This window comes from Cynocephalus volans, chromosome 1, assembly GCF_027409185.1.
Source record: "Cynocephalus volans isolate mCynVol1 chromosome 1, mCynVol1.pri, whole genome shotgun sequence".
Classification (NCBI taxonomy): Eukaryota; Metazoa; Chordata; class Mammalia; order Dermoptera; family Cynocephalidae; genus Cynocephalus; species Cynocephalus volans.
The window spans coordinates 278,095,637-278,120,120 of NC_084460.1; the positions used below are offsets into that span (position 1 = coordinate 278,095,637).

General features: G+C 35.0%; 1 protein-coding gene across 1 annotated transcript in view; it reads left to right on the forward strand.

Moving 5' to 3' along the window:
- SPAG16 (sperm associated antigen 16) overlaps positions 1-24,484 on the forward strand; it is a 909,927-nt gene that overhangs the window by 423,718 nt on the left and 461,725 nt on the right. The window contains exon 11 of the mRNA XM_063105549.1: positions 552-695. Within this exon, the coding sequence (XP_062961619.1) occupies positions 552-695 (144 nt within the window). The remainder of the gene's footprint in view (positions 1-551; positions 696-24,484) is intronic.

Consider the following 24,484-nt stretch of genomic DNA (forward strand, 5'->3'; position numbering starts at 1 on the left):
GTGGCACATTAGCACAGAATTTTAGTTTCTTCACTTTGTGTAGATAGTGGGCCACGGAGTGAATGTTTCATTTATAGTATTTATTATAGAACTATGATAATGTGGTTATGATTCATTATCTTTTCCTGGATAATGCCTGATTTAAGACATACTATAGCCTGAAAAGAATTTTGATTTTTTATAACAAGTAGGACCACTGGTTCAAATATCCTAACACAAAAATATCATTGGCATAAGTTTTCTTCCCCCCCCCAAAAAACCAGACATTTTCAAATCAGAATTATACATGCACAGTCACCTAAATCAAACCACTTCAGTTTGCAAGTGAGGAATCTGAGATCAAGTGACATTGATCAGACTGATGGAGATCAGAAAGCTACTATCCTTAGAACTGTAGCTGGGATGTAGACCCTGCTTGCTCCGACTTCTGGGCCAGCACTGTGAACCATCCTACCTTGCAGACATGGGATAATCACTGCCAATCGTATATTCACATTCTGCGAACATTTGCTGTTATCCCTCCATAACTCTTCTTCTCTTTCCCTGTGCAGTGTCGCCGTGCACCCCCACAAAGACATCCTAATCTCCTGTGGTGAAGACCGCCTCTGGAAGGTGGTGAGCCTCCCAAAAGGCAATGTGCTTCTCACGGGATTTGGCCACACAGACTGGCTTTCTGACTGCTGCTTCCATCCCAGGTCAGTGTGCACGACTGTGTAATCCCTCCAGGGAATGCATTTGTCTCTTCTGTTTCCTCACTGCCGGCTTTGATGATATTTTTCTCTCTACAATCGTGCACCCTCCATTGAATTTCAAAACATCTAAATAAGAGCTCCTTTAACTTTCATTATATTGACTTTAGATTGATTGCTTTTGATATTTGATATATGTAAAACTTAGTTCACATGCTAATGCATTTAGCAAGAGTAATAAGCTTCTCAGGACAAGCATTATTAATGCTTCTTATGCTCAGAAACCCTCACAAAGCACATGGAGTTGTAGTCAATAATGCATGCCAGTGTTTACTTTGCATCTGTTAATCTTGCAGGTTTTCCTTTTAAAATTATGTTATCTATTAAAAAGGATCAGAAGACTGTGATCGATTTCTTTAAAAATTCAGTGATAGTCAAGATATTAACGAGAACAAAGCAGTACTGAAAATACTGAGCCCTATAATTTTCAGAATTCACTCAAATTTTTACCCAAAAGACCAAGGGCACAGAAGTAAGGACATTGTTAAACACACAGATGCACCGCTTCTGATGGATAGAAAGCTCTGGCCACATTTTCGTGTGATTACCTCCTATGGCCAATCCTGACTGTTCTGTTGATCAACATTATCCTTTACATGTAGAACACTCTTGGTTCTGGCTTTTTCTAACACTCTCTGAGCCTAATCATTTTTGGAGACCCATAGTTCATGGTGCCATTTCTAAAACATTCCATTTGGAGATTTTGTTCTTAGGAGGACTCCTTACTGATTTATTTTTATGTTTTCATTAAACTCCTTTTTTTTCTTTAACTATCTTTGTTTTATCTTTGGCATGAATGTCGATGAAATTGGATTGAAAAAATAAACCTTTTTGAAAGTCATATGTTAATGATAAGAGTGAACTAAATTTTTCTTTAGTTTTAACTTCTGGAAATCTTCCCAAAGTGTAATTTATCTTTAGTACTAGATGCTTGAACTTAATTTATGAACATGTAATACATTCCATATTTGGTATATAGCTAAAAAGAACTGTGCCACCCACTCACCTCTTGGGAACGTAAAGCCCATCTTACAAGCAGAGACAACACAATTAGAGGTGTAGCCTATCACTTATGTAGCTACTGGGCATACTAATCAGATTTTCATAATGCCCTATTACCATGACAACCAGCGACTCAGATTTTCTCATTAGTGCTTGACCAGCCACTGTCCTTTTAATAGATCTTCCTATTTTCCCACTCAATTACTGAAATTAAAATGAGGTGAGATACATCATTATTCACTCATAATACTAATTTATATTCAGTACTTTCTTATGGCAGAATAGTAATATGCTGCAATACTGTTCACTTTTTTTTCAATGCATGAGACAGAAATAATGGGAGAAAATATCCTTAACTATAAATGTTTTTAAGTGAGAGATGTTGAATAGCAAATGTTCTTTTTTTTAGAATTAATGCAAAATAATAAATTATTATTAGAAACCACAAAAAAAGCTCATTTTGGTTTATTTGGGGTAGAGATAAATTCTAAAAGAGTCTATATTTCAGAACTCAAACATTTTATAATGCTTGATACACACCAATCAACACTGAAGACCATATGCCCATAAAGAATGTATTTAGTCTATTTCTATTGCTTACAATAAATACTTGAAAATGTGGAAATGGCTTTGGAACTGGGTGTTGAGGAGAAGAATTTGGAGGAACAGGCTAGAGAAAATCCTTGATGCTCATGAAAATTTAGAAGACAGTAAAACCAGAGAAAGTTTGGAAAGTTTTAGGAATTTGTTAAATGGTGGTGACCAGACGCTTATGGAAATACGGACTGTAAAGACCTTTCTAAGGAGGTCTCAGATAGAAATAAGAAGTAATTTATTGGATACTGGGGCAAAAATCAACATTGCTATGAACTGGCAAGGAACTTGGCTGCATTATATCCATGTCCTAGGATTTTTGGGAGTTGGAACTTAAGAGTTGTGAGGCAGAGTATTTGGCAGAAGAAATTTCTAAGCAGCAAAGCATTAAGGAAGCTGTGTGGCTACTTGTAACAGCCTATGCTGAGTTATGGCAGCAAAGGTGTGATATAAAGCCAGAGTTTAAAAGGGAAGCAAAGTGTAAAGATTTGGAAAATTTGCAACCTGGCCATGTGGTAGAGAAGCAGAGAGCATTTTCAGAAGAAAAATTCAATGGTGCTAAGTAGATTAGTACAAAAGAAAGGAATTATCAAGAGAAGGGGGAAAAAGCCCTGAAGGCATTGCAGAAGCCTCTGGGACCAACCCTTCCATTTCAGGCCTGAATGCCTGGGGAGACAGAATGGTCTTGGGGAACAGGCCTGAGATGCCTTCCGTGGGCTCACTGCCCAGGGCCACCTCAGGAAGCTGCTTTGGCTACTCCCGCTGTGGCTAAATTGGCTCCAGGTGTCGCTGGACCCAAAGGTTTGGAAAACACAAGTTGGGAGACCTGGCAGCATTCACGTGTTAGGTCTGCAGGCTCACAGAATGCCAGAGCTGTGAAGGCTTGGGATCCTCCATGCTGATTTCAAAGGATGTATGGGAAAGCTTGGGGGCCCAGGAAGAGATCTGTCACAGGGGCAGATTTACCACATAGTGTCTTTGCTAGAGCAATGTCGAGAGGAAATGTGGGGTCACAGTTGCAGCAGAGAAATCCAATCAGCTCCATGCCTAGTGGAGCTGTGGGAGTGGGACAGCCATGGAGACTCCAGAATTGTGGAGTTACCAGCGTGCAACCCCAGCCTGGGAGAGCTAAAGTATGGCCTTGGACCAGGAAAGCCATAAAAACAGAGCTGCCCAAGGACATGGGAGCCCAACCCTCACACCAGCATACAGAGGACATCAAACATGAAGTCAAGGTACCTGATTCACCAGCTTTGAGATTTAACACCTGCCCTACTGGGTTTTGGACTTGTTTGGGACCTATTACACCTTTTTTTGGCCTATTTCTCCCTTTTGGAATGGGAATATATAACCTATGTTTTTTCCATCATTGCATCTTGGAAGTAGATAACTTATATGGATTTCACATGTGAGACTTTGAACTTTGGACCTTTTGAGTTGAAACAAGTTAAGACTTTGGGGCTATGGGGATGAAATGAATGTATTTTCATGTGAAAAGAACATGAGTTTGGAGGGGGGTTCAGATGCTAAAGATTGGATGCCTTCTCTCCCCACCAACCTCATTGAAGCTTAAATTCCCACTGTAACTGTTGAAGGTGGGAAATCCTATTATGGTAATTGAAAGGTGGAGCCTTGAAGAGGTGATTAGATTGTAAAACCATGCCATAGTGAATGGATTAAAAATGGTGGTCAGGGGCATGGTCCTGAAGGCTTTAAAAGAAGTGAGAGGAGAGTCTGTCTTGCTCTTCGCTCCGCCATTTCTCAATGTGATACCCTGCAGTCACTGAAGTCACCATCAAAGAAAGCCTTCACCAGATGTGTTCCCTGGATTTTGGATTTCCTGGCTTCTGCAACTGTAAGCAATAAATGTCACTGTTTTTATAAATCACCCAGTTTCAGGTATTTTGTTATAAGCAACTGAAACAGACATACATATACATACATAATGTTAATGTCTTAAAAGTTGTTAAAATTTATATTTTCTGAAATTTAAATATGTGATATTGATGTTTACTTTGGCTTATATGTTTTGGTCAGGAAAAGAAATAGTTCATTGTTGAAGAAAATATTTTTTCTATCTCACTATAATACTTCATCTATAATTAAAAAATCAAACATAAAACAAATTTGATTTAAATATGTTGCTCTAATCTGCAGTTGAATCTTTAGCTAATGAATGCAATCATAGTCTACTTCAGAGCCCAACTGTGGGATAAGGTTGATTCTGTTCCCTTGGAAGAGGCCGAACGTGGACACAGTATGCACCAACACTTGCTTACCTCCTATGCTAGTCAAACAAGAAAACTAAATTTGTACACTTTATTTTTAATTGTAGTTGCTCCCAGTTAAGTGTTTTCTGTAACTTGTAGTTCAGTTTATTCCTGATTATGACAGTAGCCAGCATTAGAGCCACTGTCTCTTCTGCCATGATGGCGTAACCCACGTTTTGTTTGGGAGACGATCATACTTGATATGACTGTGGTACACATTGGCCCAAGTCAGCCTTTGCTGTCTTGTTTCCCTTATCATAGCAGACATCTCAAATATATAAACAACAAATACAACAGGCATAGCAATATTAATATCAGGAAAAGGAGGAAGACAGGTAAAAAACAAACATAGATGATAATTATCACTTGAGGATTCAGATAATATGATGTTGAAATAAATAAAACAAAAGATCTTATAAAAATGAGACCATGTGAGAAAACCATAATCATCAGAGTAAAAAATTTGAAAGTATTTCTCTCAGTCTTTAATTAGATAACGAAACAAAATTACACTGGAATTAGAGGAATTAAGGAAATAGTAATTATATTTAATATTATATATTGAACTCTATACTTCACAAAGAGAAAATAAAGATTCTTTGAGATTATTCATGGTTTAATTTTTTTAAAAACATAAATTCTGCACCCAAACTATAGCATAAATGAATTGTCCAGAGTAGAAATTATAGAAACCATAATATATGACCAAGATTTAATAATAAAAGGACGTGATGAGAAATTAATAACTAAGAACATAATATATATCAAATTATTAAAAAGTATGTAAATGAATATTGGGTCAAAGAACAGCTATAAACTGTTATTACCTGTTTGGTAAACAATCACAACCACAGTACTCATCAAACTTTTCAAATGTATCCAAAGCTGTATTCAGAGTAAAATTTATAGTTTTAAATGCTTTATTATTAAACAAGAAATAAAAAATATATAAATTATGAATTCAAATTAAAAAATAAAACTGGTTAACAAAATAAAAAACAAAAGAAAAATCAACAAAAGTTGAGAATGATAAATTAGAATAAAGAGAGTAAATAAATAAATAAATAAATATATATATATATATACATATATATACATATACATAAATCCAGAAGTTATTTTTTTTAAGAGAAGAAAATAATAAAAGAAGGAACTACAATAAAATAAACATATATCTTAGAAAACTGCTGGAGACATAAAAGCGAGGTGGTAGAATTATAAACCTTAGCAATTTGGAAATAGTTAATACCAAATATACAGATACTAAAATATATGTACACTTGGAATTCTTGACAAAATTATAGATTTCTGTGAAAATAAGCAATACCAATATTCAATCAAGATGTAACAGAAACCCACACTAGATTAAAAATAGTGGAAGAAGTAGTGAGTTTTTAAAGTTGTACCTTGCATTCCCATCAGGAATTAGGACTGAGTTTTTAGAACTTTACCAAAACAAAAAATAAAAAAAAAAAAAGAAAGACAGGAAAATAGAGAGAGAAAAAACAGTTAGTTTTTAGGTTTATTAAATTTCCCAAGACGGGGAAAATAAAAAAGGAAATTTTAATATTGCTTTTAAAAATAAAGCATAAACATAATTCCAAACCCAACAAATACATATCCACATGATAGCTAAAGACCCATTTCACAATTAGGGAAGCAAAATTTTAGAGTGTATAAAATGGAATTTAGTTGTATGTTTAAAAAGAGCAATATAAAATGACCAAATAAGATTTGTACTTGAAAAGCATGAAATACATAAGTGATTCATCTATGAGGACATCATATGATAAATTAGATTGATACATAGATAGTGAAAGTTACATTAAAATAGTTGCATAAAGTCTAGCACCTATTCCTGCTAACACACATGTGCTTGCATATATTGTTGAAGTCCCATGTGTTGAACTCGACTGGGGAAATGGATTTGGGAACAGCTGAGAACAGCTGGAAACTAAAATTTAACTGGATGCCATGGAGTTAAATGGGTCAAGAGAAGAGGAATGGGTACTTACAAGAAATAGGTCAAAGTGGGAAACATAAAATCAAACAGGCAAAATGTAGACAATACCTAAAACCGAAATACAAGCAAGGGTCTCTCTGTCCACGCTCTCGCATGTCTATGGAAGCCTAGTTATTTCTCCAGTTGGTGTTTATTTTCGATGGATGTTGGCCACATATTTTTCTTTTCCTTAATAATAATAATAATTTCTTTTTGTGAAAATGTAACACTGACATTTTCTAATATGTTTATAACTCAAAGAAAATGAATGTGGAAAACTTTTAACTATATATTTTGTACAAATACTATGCAGACTTTATACAAACTGAAGGCCCTTGAAAATTCTTTTTACAGAAGTGTCTCCCAAAGGCTGTATTGTTTCAAAATAATATCATATACACAAGTGATCATTACCATCTACTTTTTACAGTAGAATTGCTTCTGTTTGTTGTACCTAAGTTTTTAAGTTCCTTAGCAGGACCTGTGTATCAAGACACTTTTAAAGAATGACATAAGTAACTGGTTCATCACTGAATAACCTGCGGTTATTACATATTTACCACTAGATGGCGATCATACATTGGTAAGGTAAAGAGCACCCTTTGCATTAACTTGGTAGACTGATGAATTAATTAGCTGTTGAAAGTGATTCATAAGCCACTGAAAATGATGAATGAGTGGAGCATGAAGGGAATGCGCATTGGCTCCATCTTCGCGCTACTGAAAGAGCAAAATTTGAGATGCCAAAAAGTTGGAACATAAGCATATCCCAGTTCAAAGTAGAGGTAGCGCTCTAAACCACTGAACATGGAGGCAGAGTTTCGGGTGGCCTGTGTTAGAATCCTAGCTTCACCATTGCTAGTCTTAGTTTTCTCATCTGTGAAATGGGAATAATAACGATACCTACTTTGTAGCTGAATGTGAAGGCTAAATTCTCTGATATCTGAAAAACACAAATACTATTGCCAGAAGCGTATATGCTCAACAAATGTTAGCTATTATTATTTTTTATTTATTGATAGGAATTTTGAGAACTTAAAGAGATAGTTCAAAAAATATTATAAAACTTGTAGCCACACAACGGGCTAAGAGGGAAAGTGTCCATTGTAGTATCTGGATTACACCAAACTCCATTAGAAAAATATTATAAAACTTTCAATATTAGTTGATAAGATCATATCTTAAGTACTTACCAAGATAAATATAAAAAGTTATAATGTGAAAAATGAGTACAATTAATGTGAAAAAATGTATGGCATCTAGCAGTTCTTAGCATTTAATGTAAATATTTCCTAAAAAATTGTTTCAAGTTCATCCTACATTTTTTCTTTTTTACAGAAGAGAGAATGGATTCTACATATCTCCTATTTTCTTTTAGGGTTTTGGTTAAGTTTTAGAAGGAAAACTTTTTTTTTTTTTTTTTTTTGGCCATAAAGAAATAACAACAAAATTTCATTTTAAAGTAGTCTTTTTGTTTTGTTTTGTTTGACACTGTGAAGCATACAGTGTTTGACCTCCATTGTTAATAGGCATGTATTATTATTGCTGGCCCATTCACACTAGCACTGGACAGCCAAACACAGAGTTGCATATCAATCTCCAGGTTAATATTAAGAGATCAATAAAACTCACACTACACTACCTTAATAATATATTAGTTGGTCTTTACTTATACCAGGGAACTGCTTGATAACAGTAACAGTTTTGGACATAAATACAATATCCAGTTTGCTAGTGTTTGGGGTTGCATTTTCTTCTGTATGACCACAGCTTATTATGTGAAACAGCATGTATGCCCTACATGTCTCTATAAATGAAAGCAGTGGGATTAGTGGTTTAAACAATTTCACAGTGCTGCATTTTAGCTAAGTTCACTGCCTGAGGCAGAAATAGAGCTGACAGCATCCTGTTAAACATAACTTCTACCCTTATGAGCTGATTTATGAATTGTGAATAAATGGACCTCTCTAAAATCTCTCATACTCTCTCTTCTCTGTGCAAGCTGCCTATTCATGTATTTATGTAGTGCCTAAAACCATAGTATAAAAGCTCCTTGATAAGTACATTATTTAGTTATTAAAAAAAAAAAGAAGTACGGATAGCCTTTTATTTGGTATAAGCATAAAGCTAGGAGTTCAAATTTCAAAGCATAATGAAGATATCAGTGTATCCTCTCCCTAAATAATGTGCTGTTCTGCTTCTTCCTAAACTGCAGACGTAGATCCTTTTATAACCCAGAAACCTCAGTAGATTTTTACCAAAGTAATTTGACACACACCTGTTAAATAATAATATACTACTTTATATTCTTGAAGAGGTGTATGTTATGCTTCTGTTCTTAGTATAGTTTGTCACCTTCATGTGAAGTTACTAAACATTGATAGTAACAGAATTCTCCTTTAAATAATTTTCCTTTTTGTGTAATTATAAAAGTGATACATAATCACCATAGAGAAGTGTTAAGAAAATAAATGTTTCCCACAGTCCCACAGCTCAGTGAAAACTACGTTTTCTCTGGGAAACCAACTTCACAGGTATTAATTCTATCTATATACATATTTGCAAATAGTTTAGCTCCTCTTGAGTTGTCCAATTATTTTTGGATGGATAACCCCTTAACTTTTTTTTATTTCCCCTAAAGCAATGTCCAAATGTATAATAGTTGCTCACTTAATATTTCATCAGTTAACATTGTGAAAGGAAATTTGAAAAGCAGAGGACCCTATGTCTAAAGATAGATCTATGTTAGGAAAAGACTAACTTGAATGTCGACGGCAGTTACCATTTAAAGAGCATCTACCATGTGTCAAGTATAGCAATTGTATGTGGCAACAACAATGCTGTGTATTTACCATGCTACTTCATCTTCCTCAGTTCATAAAAATACTATATTCCTGTGTGTCCTTTGTAGTTGAATTGATTCTATATGACTGAATTCTGGCCAAAGAAATGTGAATAAAGGTGATTCTTCCAGCTGTGGCAGATCAAAGAACAAAGTTTGCCTTCTTCATTCTCTATTCCCCTTGCCTTTGGGACCAATGGTGCAGTGAGAGAGCTTTATGATGGAGTGGGGTTGCTCATATTCCAAATGAAATGTGATGTGAACAAGACAAATCTAGATATCTTGGTTGTATTAAACCTTTGAGCTCGAGTGGCTTGTCTATTGTGTCTGCTAGTGTTAATTATCCTCTAAGGTAAAATTTTCTATACCATACATAAAAAAATAAATTTAGAAAGACTGCCCAAGGGCTTTCTTCTAGCAAGTGACAAAATCTGGTTGTACTTAAGATGCAACATTTAAGGTCAGACTTGTTTTCAAGAATAGCTGTGGCAAAGTACCTGCTCTGTCAGTTTATGTAACCTTTGAAAGCCTCAGCTGCTCATCTGAAAACAGATATAACCTACCTAATGAGGTTTTCATGAAGGTTGCATGAGAAACTTTATGTAAAGCAATTAGCATAGTCCTGGGTGCACTGTAAGTACCTGGTGAAAGTAGCGTGATTGTTGTTGCTCCTTGGCAAAAGCAAGATTCTAACCTAGAAACCAATATTGTCTCCAGGTCTATTTTCCTGTCTCCCTCTTTCTAGCAAAAACATTAAAATATCTGCGGAATACTATAAGCTCATTAAGAACAAAGTCTGTGTCTTGACCATCCTTGTATCCTTAGGACACAGCAGGTCAATTGAAACATCATAGGGAATAAGTAAATATTTGTCTAATTAAAATGAACAGAACTGAATTTGCTAGACCAGGAATGTGGCCATGTTCTTTCATACTCTTAGTTGATATTAGGCGATTATAGGGACATATTCACAAACATACACATACATACATACTCATACATACTGCCCATTACTCCTGAAATTGCTTATCAAAACCTAATATTAGTCCTTTATTTGACATAAAACCTTCAAATACAAAATCTTTTATGAATAATATTACACCAACAATAAATTTCAGTCAAAATCCAATAATAGGAAGAATCACTTCCACAACGGTAGAATAAGGACCTTCAAAAATATACTCCTTCATGAAAGCAGAGAGAACACTGGCAAATATTTCAAAATCAACTTTTTCAGAACTCTAGAACTTAACCAAAGGCTTACACCAATTCAAAAAACATTTTTTTCAAGAAAAATGCCAAAATATAAGTAAAAACTGTAAACACTTTTATGTTTTAATTTTTTCTAATTCCCAAACAGAAAAGCTAGAGAATAAAATCTCCATGGGGACTTTGAAAGACTCTGATATATTTATAAGAATTTACAAGGACACATGCATGTGCAGGGCTATGTGCATGCCCAGGAAAGATTTGAGAAGTTTTTAATCTCTTGCTTCTGGCTGATCTATAAGACTTGCATGAACAGAAAGTAAGACTGAGAGTTGTAAACTTCTGGAATGTTGAACATGTGCCCCAAAATGCACAGAAGCCACTCACCAAAGACTGGGTGACTTACTGGTTCAAAGCATTTAATCACTAGCTGTCCAGTCATTAGCTGGCCATTAAGCTAACCAAGTAGAGATTTCTGTGACTACACACAACATGGAATATAAGACTTTACTGAATTACTTCAGTGAAGTCACCTAAAAAACCAAAACCAATCGAAACAAAACAAGACCAGAAAACCAGCAAACAGCAACAACAAATCCTGGAGAGAAGGAAATCTGATTTCCAGAGTGTCCACATTATATTATGTAAAATGTCAGCAATGACAAAGAAATAGAAAACGTGAAAAGGAACAGGACAATGTACAGAACCTATAAATATGTTATGTTACGTTATATTGCAAGGTGGCATTGAAGTTGCTGATGGAATTAAGATTTCTAATCATTTGACTTTAAAATGGGATTATCCTGGATTGTCCAGAAGAGCCCAATGTAATCACAAGGCTCCTTTAAATGTGGAAGATGAAGGGTCAGATTGAGAGTGATGTGATGTGAGAAAAGGATTCTCCCTCAAAGATACCAGAAGGAACCAGATCTTCTAATACTTTGACTTCAGTCCAGTAAAATTTATTTCTGCCTTCTGGCCTCCAGAACTGTAAAATAATAAATGCATGTTATTTTATGCCAGTAAATTTGTGGTAATTTATTACAACAGCAAAAAGAAAACTAATTAATTAGTCTTGCACAACTATTGTTAAATTTATTTATAAGTATTTTATTCTCCTTCATGCTATTGCACATGAAATTGTTTTCTTAATTTAATTTTCTGATTGTTCAATACTAAGGTATGGAAATAGAGTTGATTATTTTATACTGATCTGGTATCAATATACAACTTTGATGAGCTCATTTATTAATTTTTATATTTTTAGTAGGTTTCTTAATCTTTTCTATATGCAACATCATGTCATCTGTGAAAAGAGATAATTTTGCTATTTTCTGATTTTCCTTATAATTTCTTTTTTGGCCCACTGGCTATTTAGGAGTGTACTGTTCAATTTCCATATATTAGTGAATAATTCCCAGATTTTCTTCTGTCATTGATTTCCATTTTAATTCTATTGTGATTGAATAAAATACTTTGTATGATTTAATTCTTTTAAATCTACTGATTTGATTTATGCACTAACATTATCCTAAAGAATGTTCAGGGTACCTGTGAGAAGAATGTATTTTCTACTTTTGTTGAGTGGAGTGTTATGATGACCTCTGTTAGATCTAGCTGGTTTATGATATTAAATCTTATATTTCTTTGTTGCTCTCTGCCTAGCTATTCTATCCAGTATTAAAAGTGTAGTATCCCCAAATGTTATTGATGAATTGTGTATTTCTTCTATTAATTCTATCCCACTTTGTTTTATGTATTTTGAGTCTTTTATTAGTTTTTTTATTGCTACTGCAACAAGTTACCACAAACAGTGGCTTAAAACAACACGCATTTATTATATTATAGTTCTGGAGGTAAGAAGTCAGAAATGGACCTTACTGGGCTTAAAACACAGTGTAAGCAATGAAAGGGATGGCCCAGAGTCACAAAGAATTACACCAAGAGACAGATACTCAGCCAGAATGTACATTGGCGAGCTTCAGGGGCGAGCGGGTGGGCTGCCCTCTCCAAGTGGGAGCAGCCACATGCAGAACTAGGGAGTGCCTTATATATCCTAATAGGTTGAGCTGTCTCATTGTCATTGGACGAGCAGACCAAGCGAGAGTTTAAGCTGAGCTGGGACTTTCCTATAGGTGGGGAAAATCGCGTGCACAGGAAGGTGATGTGGCAGTGGGGGGAGGGTCTTTTGTGGTTCTCAGAAAATGTGAAACTTTCCACAGCCATTTTGGGTGTTCTTCCTATCCACCTGCCGCCATTTTAGACTGACATTGGTCATGACATAATTGGCTAACAAGCAAGACTGTATTTCTTCCTGGAACTCTGGTGAAGAACCCATTTCTTCGTCTTTTCCAGAGTCTGCAGGCTTGCTACATTCCTTGGTTCATGACCTTCTTCCAGCTTCCAAGCCAGCAGGGTAGCATCTTCTAGATTTTTACTCTCTGTTTCTCTGCTTCTGTCCTCACATTGCTTTTTATCTTTTTATTCTCCTATCTCCCTTTTATGGGCCCTTGTGATTACATTGGGCTCATCCAGTAATCCATAATAATCTCCACATTTTAAGATCTTTAATTTAATGCAAAGTCCCTTTTGCAACATAGAGTAACATTTACAGGTTCTGGGGATTAGAACGTGGACATCTGTGGGGGGAATGCATTATTCAGCCTACTACAACTTATACATTGAAAACTACATAACAATGTTGAAAGAAATTAAAGAAGGGCCGGCCCTCTGACTCACTCAGAAGAGTGCGGCGCTGGGAGCACAGCGGCGCTGAGCACCGAGGCCACGGGTTTGGATCCTATATAGGGATGGCTGGTGCACTCAGTGAACGCAGTGCGGGCAACACCAAGCCAAGGGTTGCGATCCCCTTACCGGTCACAAAAAAAAAAAAAAAGAAAGAAAGAAAGAAAGAAATTAAAGAAGACCTCAGTAAATGGAAAGATATCACATGTCCATGATTTAGAAGACTGTTAAGATTGTTAAGATGGCAATATTTCTCAAACTGATCTACAGATTCAATACAATCCCAACCAAAATATCAATAGCCCTTTTTTTCCCCCAGAAATTAACAAGCTTATCCTAAAATTCATATGAAAACAGAAAGGTCTTAGACTAGCAAAACAATCTTGGTAAAGAAGAACAAAATTGAAGGACCCACATTTCCCAATTTTACAACTTACTACAAAGGCACAGTGGCAGAATAGTGTAGTACTGCTATGAAGATAGACATAGTCAACAGCTGACAGTTGAGAAATAAACCCTCACCAATGTAAGGGTCCTTTGATTTTTAGCAAGGGTGTTAAGACAATTCAATGAGGAAAGAATTGCTTTTCAATAAATGGTGTTTGACAACTGAATACCGATATGCAAAAGAATAAAATTGAATTCATACCTCACATCACACACAGAAATTAACTCAGAATGTATTATAGACTTAAAAGTAACAATGAACACTATAAAACTCTTAGAAGAAAATATAAAAATACATCTTTGTGATCTTGGATTAAGAAATGGTTTCATAGATATGGCCCTAAAACACAAATGACAAAAGAAATAACTTTATCCATGTTAGAAACTTTCATACTTCCAAAGACACCATCAAGAAAGTGAAGAGACAACCCCTATAGTGGGAGAAATTATTTGCAAATCATATATCTCGTAAAGGACTTGTATCCAGTATATATAAATTCTTATAGTACAGGAGTAAAAAGACAACAGTATTAAAAATGATTAAAGGGCTTAAATAGACATTTCTGTAAAGGAAATATACAAAAAAGTCAATAAACACATGAAAGATGCTCAGCATTATTATTTAGGAAAGTAATGCAAGCAGAAAACATAGTGAGATACCACTTCACAGCCATTAATGTGGCTATAAAAAAACAAACAGGTAAGTGTTGGAGAGGGCATGAAGAAATCGGAACTCGCATACATTGCTGATGGGATTGTAAAAAACTGCAGCCCATTTGAAACAGTTTGTCCCTTCCTCAAAATGTTAAACTTAAAATTACCATGCAACCCAGCAATTCCACACCTAAGTATATACCCAAGAGAATTAAAAGCATATATCCTCGCAAAAACCCATATTCAGATGTTTATATAGCATTTTTTATGATAGCTAAAAAGTAGAAATAATCCAAATGTCTATTAACTGATGAACAGATTAATAATGAGTATGCCACTAATACTTTATGCCACAATTATTATAAAACTATTTTTTTGTATATTAGCTATTTGCATTTCTTGTATTGTGAATAGCTTACTTGAGTTTTTTTCTATTTTTAAAAATTTTTATTTATAAAAACCTTTATTTCTTTATTTGTTAAATATAAACATTTTATATTATGTAATACATATAAATTTCCCAGACTGATTTTTCAAAAAAAAACTTGTTCATAGAATTTTTGTTTGTTTGATGATTTGCTTGTGATGTTTCTGTGGCTGTTATTGTTTGATAACACATCTTTTCAAAAGTTTATGTAGTGCAATTTACCAATCAATCATTTTATGGTTCTCTCTTTGCCCTAATGCACATGAAAGTCTTTACCTCACCATTTATTCTTCTGTTTTATGGCTCTCTTTAAAAAAAAAAAAATTCACTGTTTGATTGATTTATTTTGCTGTGATTGTAAAAAAGGAATATAATTATTTTTCTTTCCGTTAAGTACAAGTGCACTGTAGATTTAAGATAAAGTTTTTCATTGTTTATCTTTGTTGTCAAGATTTATTTTGATATTAGATGTTTAAACAACTCTGTGGCTAGTTGGTAATACTGCCAGTATTTTCATACTAAGATTTTCCTATTTTGAGTACTTTTTTTCTTTCATTAACCTCTTGATGATTACTGGGTTCCCTTCAAACATGGATCAATATTTCATAAATCAGTGGTCCTTGATGAACACAAATTTTAAAATTTTGAATAAAAATTGTCGAGTCGAATTTTTGTATATTCAATTGAAGGTATTTTTATTCATACCATTTTAATAATTAATTTTTCTGATTCATCTTTTTGTCCATTCTTTCTGGCATTTCTCTTAAACATATTTTTGAATTCTTAAATCTGTCATCTATTTTTATCAACCTCATCTAATTCTTCTCTTCTCTCAGTTAGGGATGGAGTTAAAAAAATAAGTTTTTACTTTAGTAATTAACATTTGTAAAATAACTCATTTATGTTTATAGCTCCCTTACAGATTTTAATTTGGTAATTATGTTTTTCATTGCTACATGAAAGTGGTCTGTAAATTTATGGTTCTTTTTGTTGTTGGTAGACAATGAGGCACCACACATGTAACCCAGTTAGGGGCTGCACTTCATCTTTCCCCTGGAAAACTAGGAAGCAGCTTCAGCTGTCTCTTCTTTCTCTAGGTCCCTGATTCACCCTCATGTCTGCCCCTTGCCCCTGCCAGTGTTGGGGCCCACCCTCAAAGAGCTCTAATTGGGTCCATGTGAAAATAGCTCATTTCACTTCCTTAGTGCTCTCGTTGTATGTGGTCCTGCTATTACTACCAGACATCAAGATTTGGTTTCAACCTGACTTATTGCACATCAGGCAAATATTTAGTTTCCGTATATATAATATATTTAGATCATGGATTCCTACTGTACAGACTTGACAGAGCATAGTATTTCACTTCCATGTTCTTTTTCAACTTCGGATACAAGAGTAAAGCACTCAGAAGGGACTTTCTGGGCGCAGTCACCCTGAGCTTCCTTGGGTCTTCAGCTAGCTGCTGCTGCAGGTTCAGGAAGCTGCAACACTATCCTTGTCTGACCAACCTGAGAAGCTACCTTACACTTAAAAAGCACTTCTGGATAGGTGAACCACAAGTGGTACTTATCAAATTAGCAAAAAACGTAACTGATGCATTCAACTTAACAAAACATATATTCAGCACATATAGGAATTATTTATAGTTTCCAATGCCTTCCTTGACAGGAGTTTATTATCCTGTATCCTATCTTTTCACACGCCCCTATCCTCCACTGCATTGTACTATCCTCATCTCAGATTTTTCCTGCCTTGATGTCGCTTGCTGTAAGTTCATAGGTACTAAGTTTTCTGATGTTAAATTGTATGAAACTTTTTGGAGACATAATTTGGCAGTTTCCTAATTTTTTTCTTGGATAGATTTCAGAAAGAGCTATTTTCTCTGTTTCTCTAAAATTTTTCCATGCTTCCGACTTTTAGCAGCATTTCAGAGGTCATATGACTTGGGGAAAAGAAAAAGAAATAACTCAATTTGAACCTGGCCTAAGTGTGCTGATTTTCCACACTTTTATCTGCCTCTTCCAGGCAAAAGTCTTAAGGATTCATGAGCTTTCTGCTATTATTAGTCCTTTACCCAGAAGGAAGGCCTGCTCTGAGGTCCCGTGACCCTTTAGGCTTTTCACTCAAATCTAGAGAGAACTTTCACTTGGTATTCTGCTTGTGTTTAGCCACTTGTTCCTGAGAAACACCCCTTACTGTGGTGATCTTCTGCTTATTATGACAACTAGATCCATAAATTCTTCTCTGTTCTCTGAGAGAGTATTAGTTGTTTTTTCCAGGCTCTTTGTCTAGGTACTTCTTAATGCTGCTGTTCTTTTATAGGACAGAAAACTTTAAACCAAACTTTTATGCACACTTTCAACCAATTTGGTCTTCAGTATGTTTAGCAGACATTCCTTGAGATCTTGGGCATTTGATGACAAATTTCCTAGTTTCCAGGCTTACAGCATGTTGTTTCTTGATTTTCATGTTTATTTCTGGTTATTCTTATGAATGCTAGGTGAGGGAAGTTAGAAGCCTGGGTATATGTCATCATCTTACTTGGAAAATCATATTTATTTTTAATACACGATTAAAATTGACCTTTAAGGTCATTTTTAATCTTGAATTTTTATATAAGCAAATTTTGCCCTAAGACTATTTCCGAAGGCAAGAAGTTTCTCAGGTCAAATAGATGCCCTCAAAATAATGACTCCAGGAACTGTTAAATGTCATGAGAAACTAACATTTTGCCTCTAGTTAAACTAAAAATCATTCAATTGTATCTAAGCTGTAAAGAAATATTAAGTTGTATGACCTAAACTTGCTGATTGATTCCCTGATTAAATGACAGAGGAAATCTTGGCAAGTTACTGCAGTTTATAGAAAATTTGGTTGCTGCACAAATATCAATGAAGCTCACAGTTCTCATCTTATAAAGGCATTATAATATATCCTGAAGGTCTTCTAATTGACAGATGTAACATCTTGAAGACATCAAGCCTTCAGGTCAGGAGTTTCCATTCTGTGTCTGCAATGTGTTTTGATGTAAATGTGCATTAGGGCCACATCTATGTGGGCAATTCACTCATGGCAAGGCTATTCATTTATTTCAACTCTCTTCAAAGACTATATCAAATGCTCAGCACAGTCTATCATACAGTGATCAATAACCATTATAAAATAATGACATGACAGCAGCAAGTTTTCATACTTAGGTATTATTACTGATACATAGTCAGGTAAGCAATATGAGGTACTAGTAATACATTAAGTATCATTGATTTAATTTTATTATCATCCTTATTTTTGAGGACAAAACTTTTTCTTAAAGACAATTCTCCCATCCAATTCACCCAGATCAAAACAGTGTGAAAGGCTAAAGCAAATCAGAACTTTATGGAGGACCAATTAGAAGAAGGTGAGTCTAAAGGTAATCAAGCAGAGACCACTGAAATAGTCCAGATGAAAAATAAGCAAGGCCTACCAATCCTTTCCAAACATGATTTTTCAAGGGAATTAAACCCTAGAAAATGATTTGAGAGACACTTTCTCAATTCTCCAATTCTGGAGGTACAGGAGACAGGTCAATATACTACATTGAATGTATGCATTAGGACATACAGCTTAATTCCCTGCCCAGCCAAGGTCTAGTCAGTCATGGTAGAAGAAAACAATGCCTTATAAAGGTGTGTATGAGACAGACTTAAAAAGAATAGCTCTCAAATTGGAATTGGGAAAGAATGATAATTTAATAGGGCCCAAGATTTTTGACTTGAAAGGTTGGATTTCCGAGATAAGGAATACAGGTAAAGAAATACATTTGTGGAGAATTTTATAATCCTATTTTGGGTTTATTGAGTTCAAGCTGTCATGGAACATTCAGGTAAAGATATTTAGTTTATAAATCTGAATCTCAGGAGAGAAATTTGAGTTTTGTATGACTTATCTACTGCCACCATAATGTTGCATGATGAACCATCCTAAAACTATTTAGCTTAACAGTCAACAGCATAGATTGTGCTAATCTGCAAACATCTTCTAGTCCCAGCGGGGCTCCTTCACATATCTGTTTTCAGGCCAGATAAGCTGGGTAGCTTGGCTTCTGGCATCAGCTAGAGTGCTTTCGACATCTTCCACATGTCTCATCTTCTACGTGCTTCTCACATCCCTCGCACAGGTAAGCCTGGGTGTTCTCTCAGGCTCAAGTTCAAGAAAAAGAAAGTCCAACGATGCAAGAGAACAAGAAGAAGGGTTTGTGTTCTCTTGAGAACTGGGCTGGAAACTGGCACAGCATCTTTTCTCCCCTATTCTATTGGCCAAAGCCCAAAGGGCGGGAGCATGGGGACTACAGAACTATGTGATCAAGGGCTTGGGCACAGGAAGAGGTAAAGAATTAAAAACATTTTTTAGTTCTATTATTTCATATGTATAGGATGATCATACATCCAGATTTGCCCAGAAAAGTCCCAGTTTATTCCTGTTATCCTTACAGAAATAGTAATATCAACCCCTTGTTACTCTAAAAAGTGTTCCAATTTGATTGATAATTTATACGGGAGCCCTAAATTTATGGGAGTTTCAATAGGAATGGATGAACTCGTCAAAGTAGAATGTGTGAAGTGAGAAGATTTAGGTTAAGATTAGAATTCATGAAAGAGATGCCAGGGAGCAAGAGATGAGCCAGACACCATACTAAAATCAAAAATATAAGAATCAAGACTTATAACTTACATTTCTTTCCTATCCATCACTTTGACACTAAATAAAAATGGCCTGATGTGTATTTATTAGGAATTATTTTAATTTTATTTTATTATGGCTGCCAATTCACTTTTCTCCATGTATTTGATAACTTTGATTGACACAAAACTCAATAAGACCTACTGTAGTTACATTAAATATTAACCAGAACATTATTTTGAAATATTTGGATAGCTGTGATATCTCAGCCTGGTCCAAAACCTTACTGAGTATATTAAACATGACAGCTTTAAGGCTTGCCAAGATATTTTTGACAATTGTCCTAATTTTGATGAAACAAATAAGAAAATACCAATTTCCCCAGTAGAGAGTTTACTGTGAAAAGCTTTGTAGGTTTGACATTGTGTAAAATTTTCCAACTACAAGCAGGTGCAGCCTTAATGGCAGTAAATGACATTAGATATTTTGTATAACAAAACCCACATTTGAAATGCAGGAGCATAGCTTTTAGTAATTGGAAACATCAAGGATAGCTAATTGGTTAACACCTGAAAGGACAAAAATCTCACTAGTATTGACTTTGCAACAACAAAGGAAGGAAGGAAGGAAGGAAGGAGAAAGGAAAAGAAAAGAAAAGAAAAGAAATAGGAGAAGAGACCGACAATCTTCATGTAGTTGAATTCTTTTCTTGGCTGCTCCTTATACTTTGCAAGCCTATTTTGCATGAGTGGACATCAAATTTCCCTTTGGGATTCTCAATTTCATTTATTTTATCAATAAAAAGAGCCTTCTTGTGGAGAAAGGGATAAATCACATATAAATGAAATACAAGAGATTATACCACTAGCTGAGCTTTTACATTGACTAATCCAATAGCTTTGGCCAAATATCTCAATGTCAAAAGCATTATAAGTATTATACAAGGTAAGCATGCAAGGAGAAATCAATAACAAAGTATTGGATTTGATTAAAATGTTTACTTTTCCCCTCCACCCTTTCCTGTCACAAGCTAAATGGCCCTTTCCCATACTAATCTGCTCTTTGTTATGGTTATTGGCTTGCCTTGTTTCTTGTTATAACGTCACATTTTAGAACTCATTTCTGAATCATATACTTTTCTGCCTCTCCATAATTTCAGTATTAGGATTTGTGTTCTGATGTCATGCCATGTGTCACTGAACTTAACAGACTTTGTACACATTTTACAAACCCCATTTACAAAAATTATTTATTTTTACTCCAACAACTTTAGCATTCATTATATAATTTTTGCAGAAGAAAAAACATGCTTAATAAGATAATTCTACCCAAGACTGCTCTGCTCAGCTATAATTCTTTTCAATTGTTTTGCTCATCAAGGACTCTTGAATGTCAGAAAATTCCAGAAAACTAATCATTTTATTTATTATGCACCTCAGTGCCTTTAAATGTTCTATTTCTGGTTGAAATATTCTCTAAACTCTCCCTCCCCTCATCCTTTACATAGTTAATTCTTAATCTTTCTTGGGCTGAGATTTCAAGTTCACTTCTAAAGAATGTCTTTTCCTGATCCTCCTAGATTATGATAATTTTCCAGATAACTTTTCACCTTACATTGCTTTATCAGAATTCATCACATGAGGTATTTTTTAAAAATGCCTGTGTTCTCTGTTGGACTGTGAACTCTGGAAGACAAAGACTGGGACCCATATATTCACTTCTGTATTCCCAACACCTTGTGGCACTAAAAAGTATTTGTCATCTGAGTAATGGTCCACTTGGTAATTTAGAACTTCATGATTTAATTTATGGGTCAGGGCACAAACTGCCTTACTTTTCTCTCTTCCTCTCTCAAGTCCATATTTTCTGGGCCTGACTGATTTGTTTTCCTAAAACACTGTTTTTGTCATGTTCTATTGCAGCACAACCGCTCTGTCACCATCTGTTCTTTATGAGGTAAAAAATGATGCTCCTTAGAGTAATATTCAAGACTCTCTATAAATTGACCCAGATCTATTTTCCAATATCGTCACACCCTCTTCTCTCCAAGACAAATACTTAGTCCTCGCCAAAGTAACCGAGAGACTGAACACAGAATACTTCTTTCTGTTCTTATACTTTATTTTGACTTTGCATCCTGTTTCCTCACTCACTTTGTTTTTTACTTAAATAACACATATTGATTATACATATTTATGAGGTGCAGAGTTGACTATCAATACATGTTTAAAATGTGTAATGATCATATCAGGGTAATTAGCATATTCATCATTATAAAACTTAATCACGTGCTTGTGATGAGGACATTTGATCTCCTCTCTTCTACCCATTTGATAACATGCAGTAAATTATTATTAGTTATAGATGCCTAGCACTGCTGTACACTCACAGAACTTACTTTTCTATCTAGCTCTTATGTATCCATTAACCAACCTCTCACTATCCTCCCCTCCCCCTTTCCCACCTCTAGTAACCACAGTTCTACTCTCTCCTCCTAAAAGTTCAACTTATTATTTTTCTTTCTCTTCTTCCTCCCTCCCTCCCTCCCTCCCTCCCTTCCTTCTTTCCTTCCTTCCTTTCTTCTCTCTCTTTCTTTCTTTGCTCCCACTTATGAGTGAGAATATGCCTCACTCACTTTGGATGCTCTTCACCTTCTCATTTGTCCATCCAGAACCTTCCCCATTCTGAGGTCCAGAAACATCTCAAACCTTCTACAAAGTGTTCTGTTATGGGCCCACTCTTCAGTGATTTCTCCTTCCTTTCAATTTCCATCAAATACCCCTGTTTTGGTTATGGTTCTATCAAGTTTTACTATTAACCATTAAGAAACCTTTTTTCTTTTTCTGTATGATCTCTGTATGTCAAAGTTTTGAAAATCAAACAATAAACAAATGCAGAAACTATATATGTTGACAATGAAGAATTTCCTTTACAAAAATCAACTCAGAATTTATGACTGTGAATGAACACTTTTGATCAATATGTGATGGACGTTATAAAACACTTTATTGATATGATTTAGGAAAAAGAAGACATTGAAGAGACAATCAGAGACATGGCAGATTAAGATGAATCAAATAATATTTCTCCCCTTTTGCTGGTTAAAAATAAATAACAACAGCACAACAACAACAACAACAAAAACGGTAATACATGATAAAACAATTCATCAGCAGCCATTGAAAAGTGAAATGCACATAACTTCCTAAATTAAACTTTTAAAAAGTGTAGCTAAATAAAGAAATCTTGTTGTAATACTTTAAGTCTCCAATGCTTGCCTCAATCCTACCCACATTACTAGGAAACATGAATTACAAAGTATTAAGATATTAAGACTTTTCAACAATAATTCACAATTCGTAGGTGTGCAAATTAAGAGAGAGACTAGTCAGGGAAGAATAAAAGAAAAGCTGTAAGAGCAGAAGTAACTTCCTACCTTCACAGTTTTCCTTAAATGTAGAAGGAACAACTAGAGTGTCTCATCTTCCAGTGCTCCATACAAATTGGCAGGAAAGACAAAAGTCCCCATGCCATCCTTAGGGGAAAGCAATACTATACGTTAAAGAGAATGAATATTTGAAAGCAAAATTTTTAAAAATCAGCAAAAAGAACAGTCCCCATGACATCACACTTCTCTACTCCCTCAAAGAAAAATTCACATGCTCCAGTTAAAATATTCTTCCCCTACTCTTGGCTATTGTACATAGTGCTGCAATAAACATTGGAGTACAGGTATCCCTTCGGCATGATGATTTCCATTCCTCTGGGTATATTCCCAGCAGTGGAATCACTGGGTCACATGGTAGATCTATCTTTAATTGTCTGAGGAAACTCCATACCATTTTCTATAAAGGCTGCACCATTTTGCAGTCGCCCCAACAGTGTAGAGAGTTCCTTTTTCTCTGCATCCTCACCAGCACTTATCATTCTCAGCCTTTTGGATACTAGCCATCTTGACTGGAGTAAGATGGAATCTCAAAGTGGTCTTGATTTGCATTTCCCAGATGTGAGTGATGATAAGCCATCATTAGATGAGTGGATAAGGAAACTGTGGTATATCTACACAATGGAATTCTACTCTGCTATTAAAAAAGAATGAAATACTGTCATTCACAACAACATGGATGGACTTAGAGAAAATTATATTAAGTGAAACAAGTCAGGTGCAGAGAGAGAAATACCACATGTTCTCACTTATTTGTGGGAGCTAAAAATAAATAAATAAATAAACACATAAACAAATAAAGGGTGGAAGGGGAGAAAAGACACAACAATCACAACAATTCCTTGAACTTAAGACAAGTGAACAGATTTGATGTGTGGGGGGGAGGGGAGAGAGGGAGGAGGAAGAGGAATGGGTAGAGGGACACGAAAATCAACTACAATGTATATTGAGAAGTTAAAATAAAATAAAAAAATAAAAACAATAAAAAAATATTCTTCCCCTAGACACACACATGCGTACATTTCAGTGGTGTAAAAGTGAAAAATATAAAATCTTTGGCTCAAACTCTAGAGGGAAAGACAAACAGTTCATATGTAAATAAGTTAGGGGGTTAAGGAAAACTGACTCCCCATCATATCAAAGCAAAATAATTTATAAGTAACAGACATACAGAACTAAAACTAAATTTTAATTACAAAACAAGGGAGAGGTAATATAAAAATGAATTACATCCCAGGAAAGCTTGAAATAATCACTGTCACTGCAGAGAAAATATGAAATAACTGTAAATATTTGGGAAAAGATAACAGGTGTAGAAGACATAAACAAATATCCCAACACAAAAATAATTAGTGCCACTGGCATGAAAAAGAAAACATATTCAAAGATTTAAAAAAAAAAAAGATCCGTGAAATGAAGAAAGAGTTAAATCTATA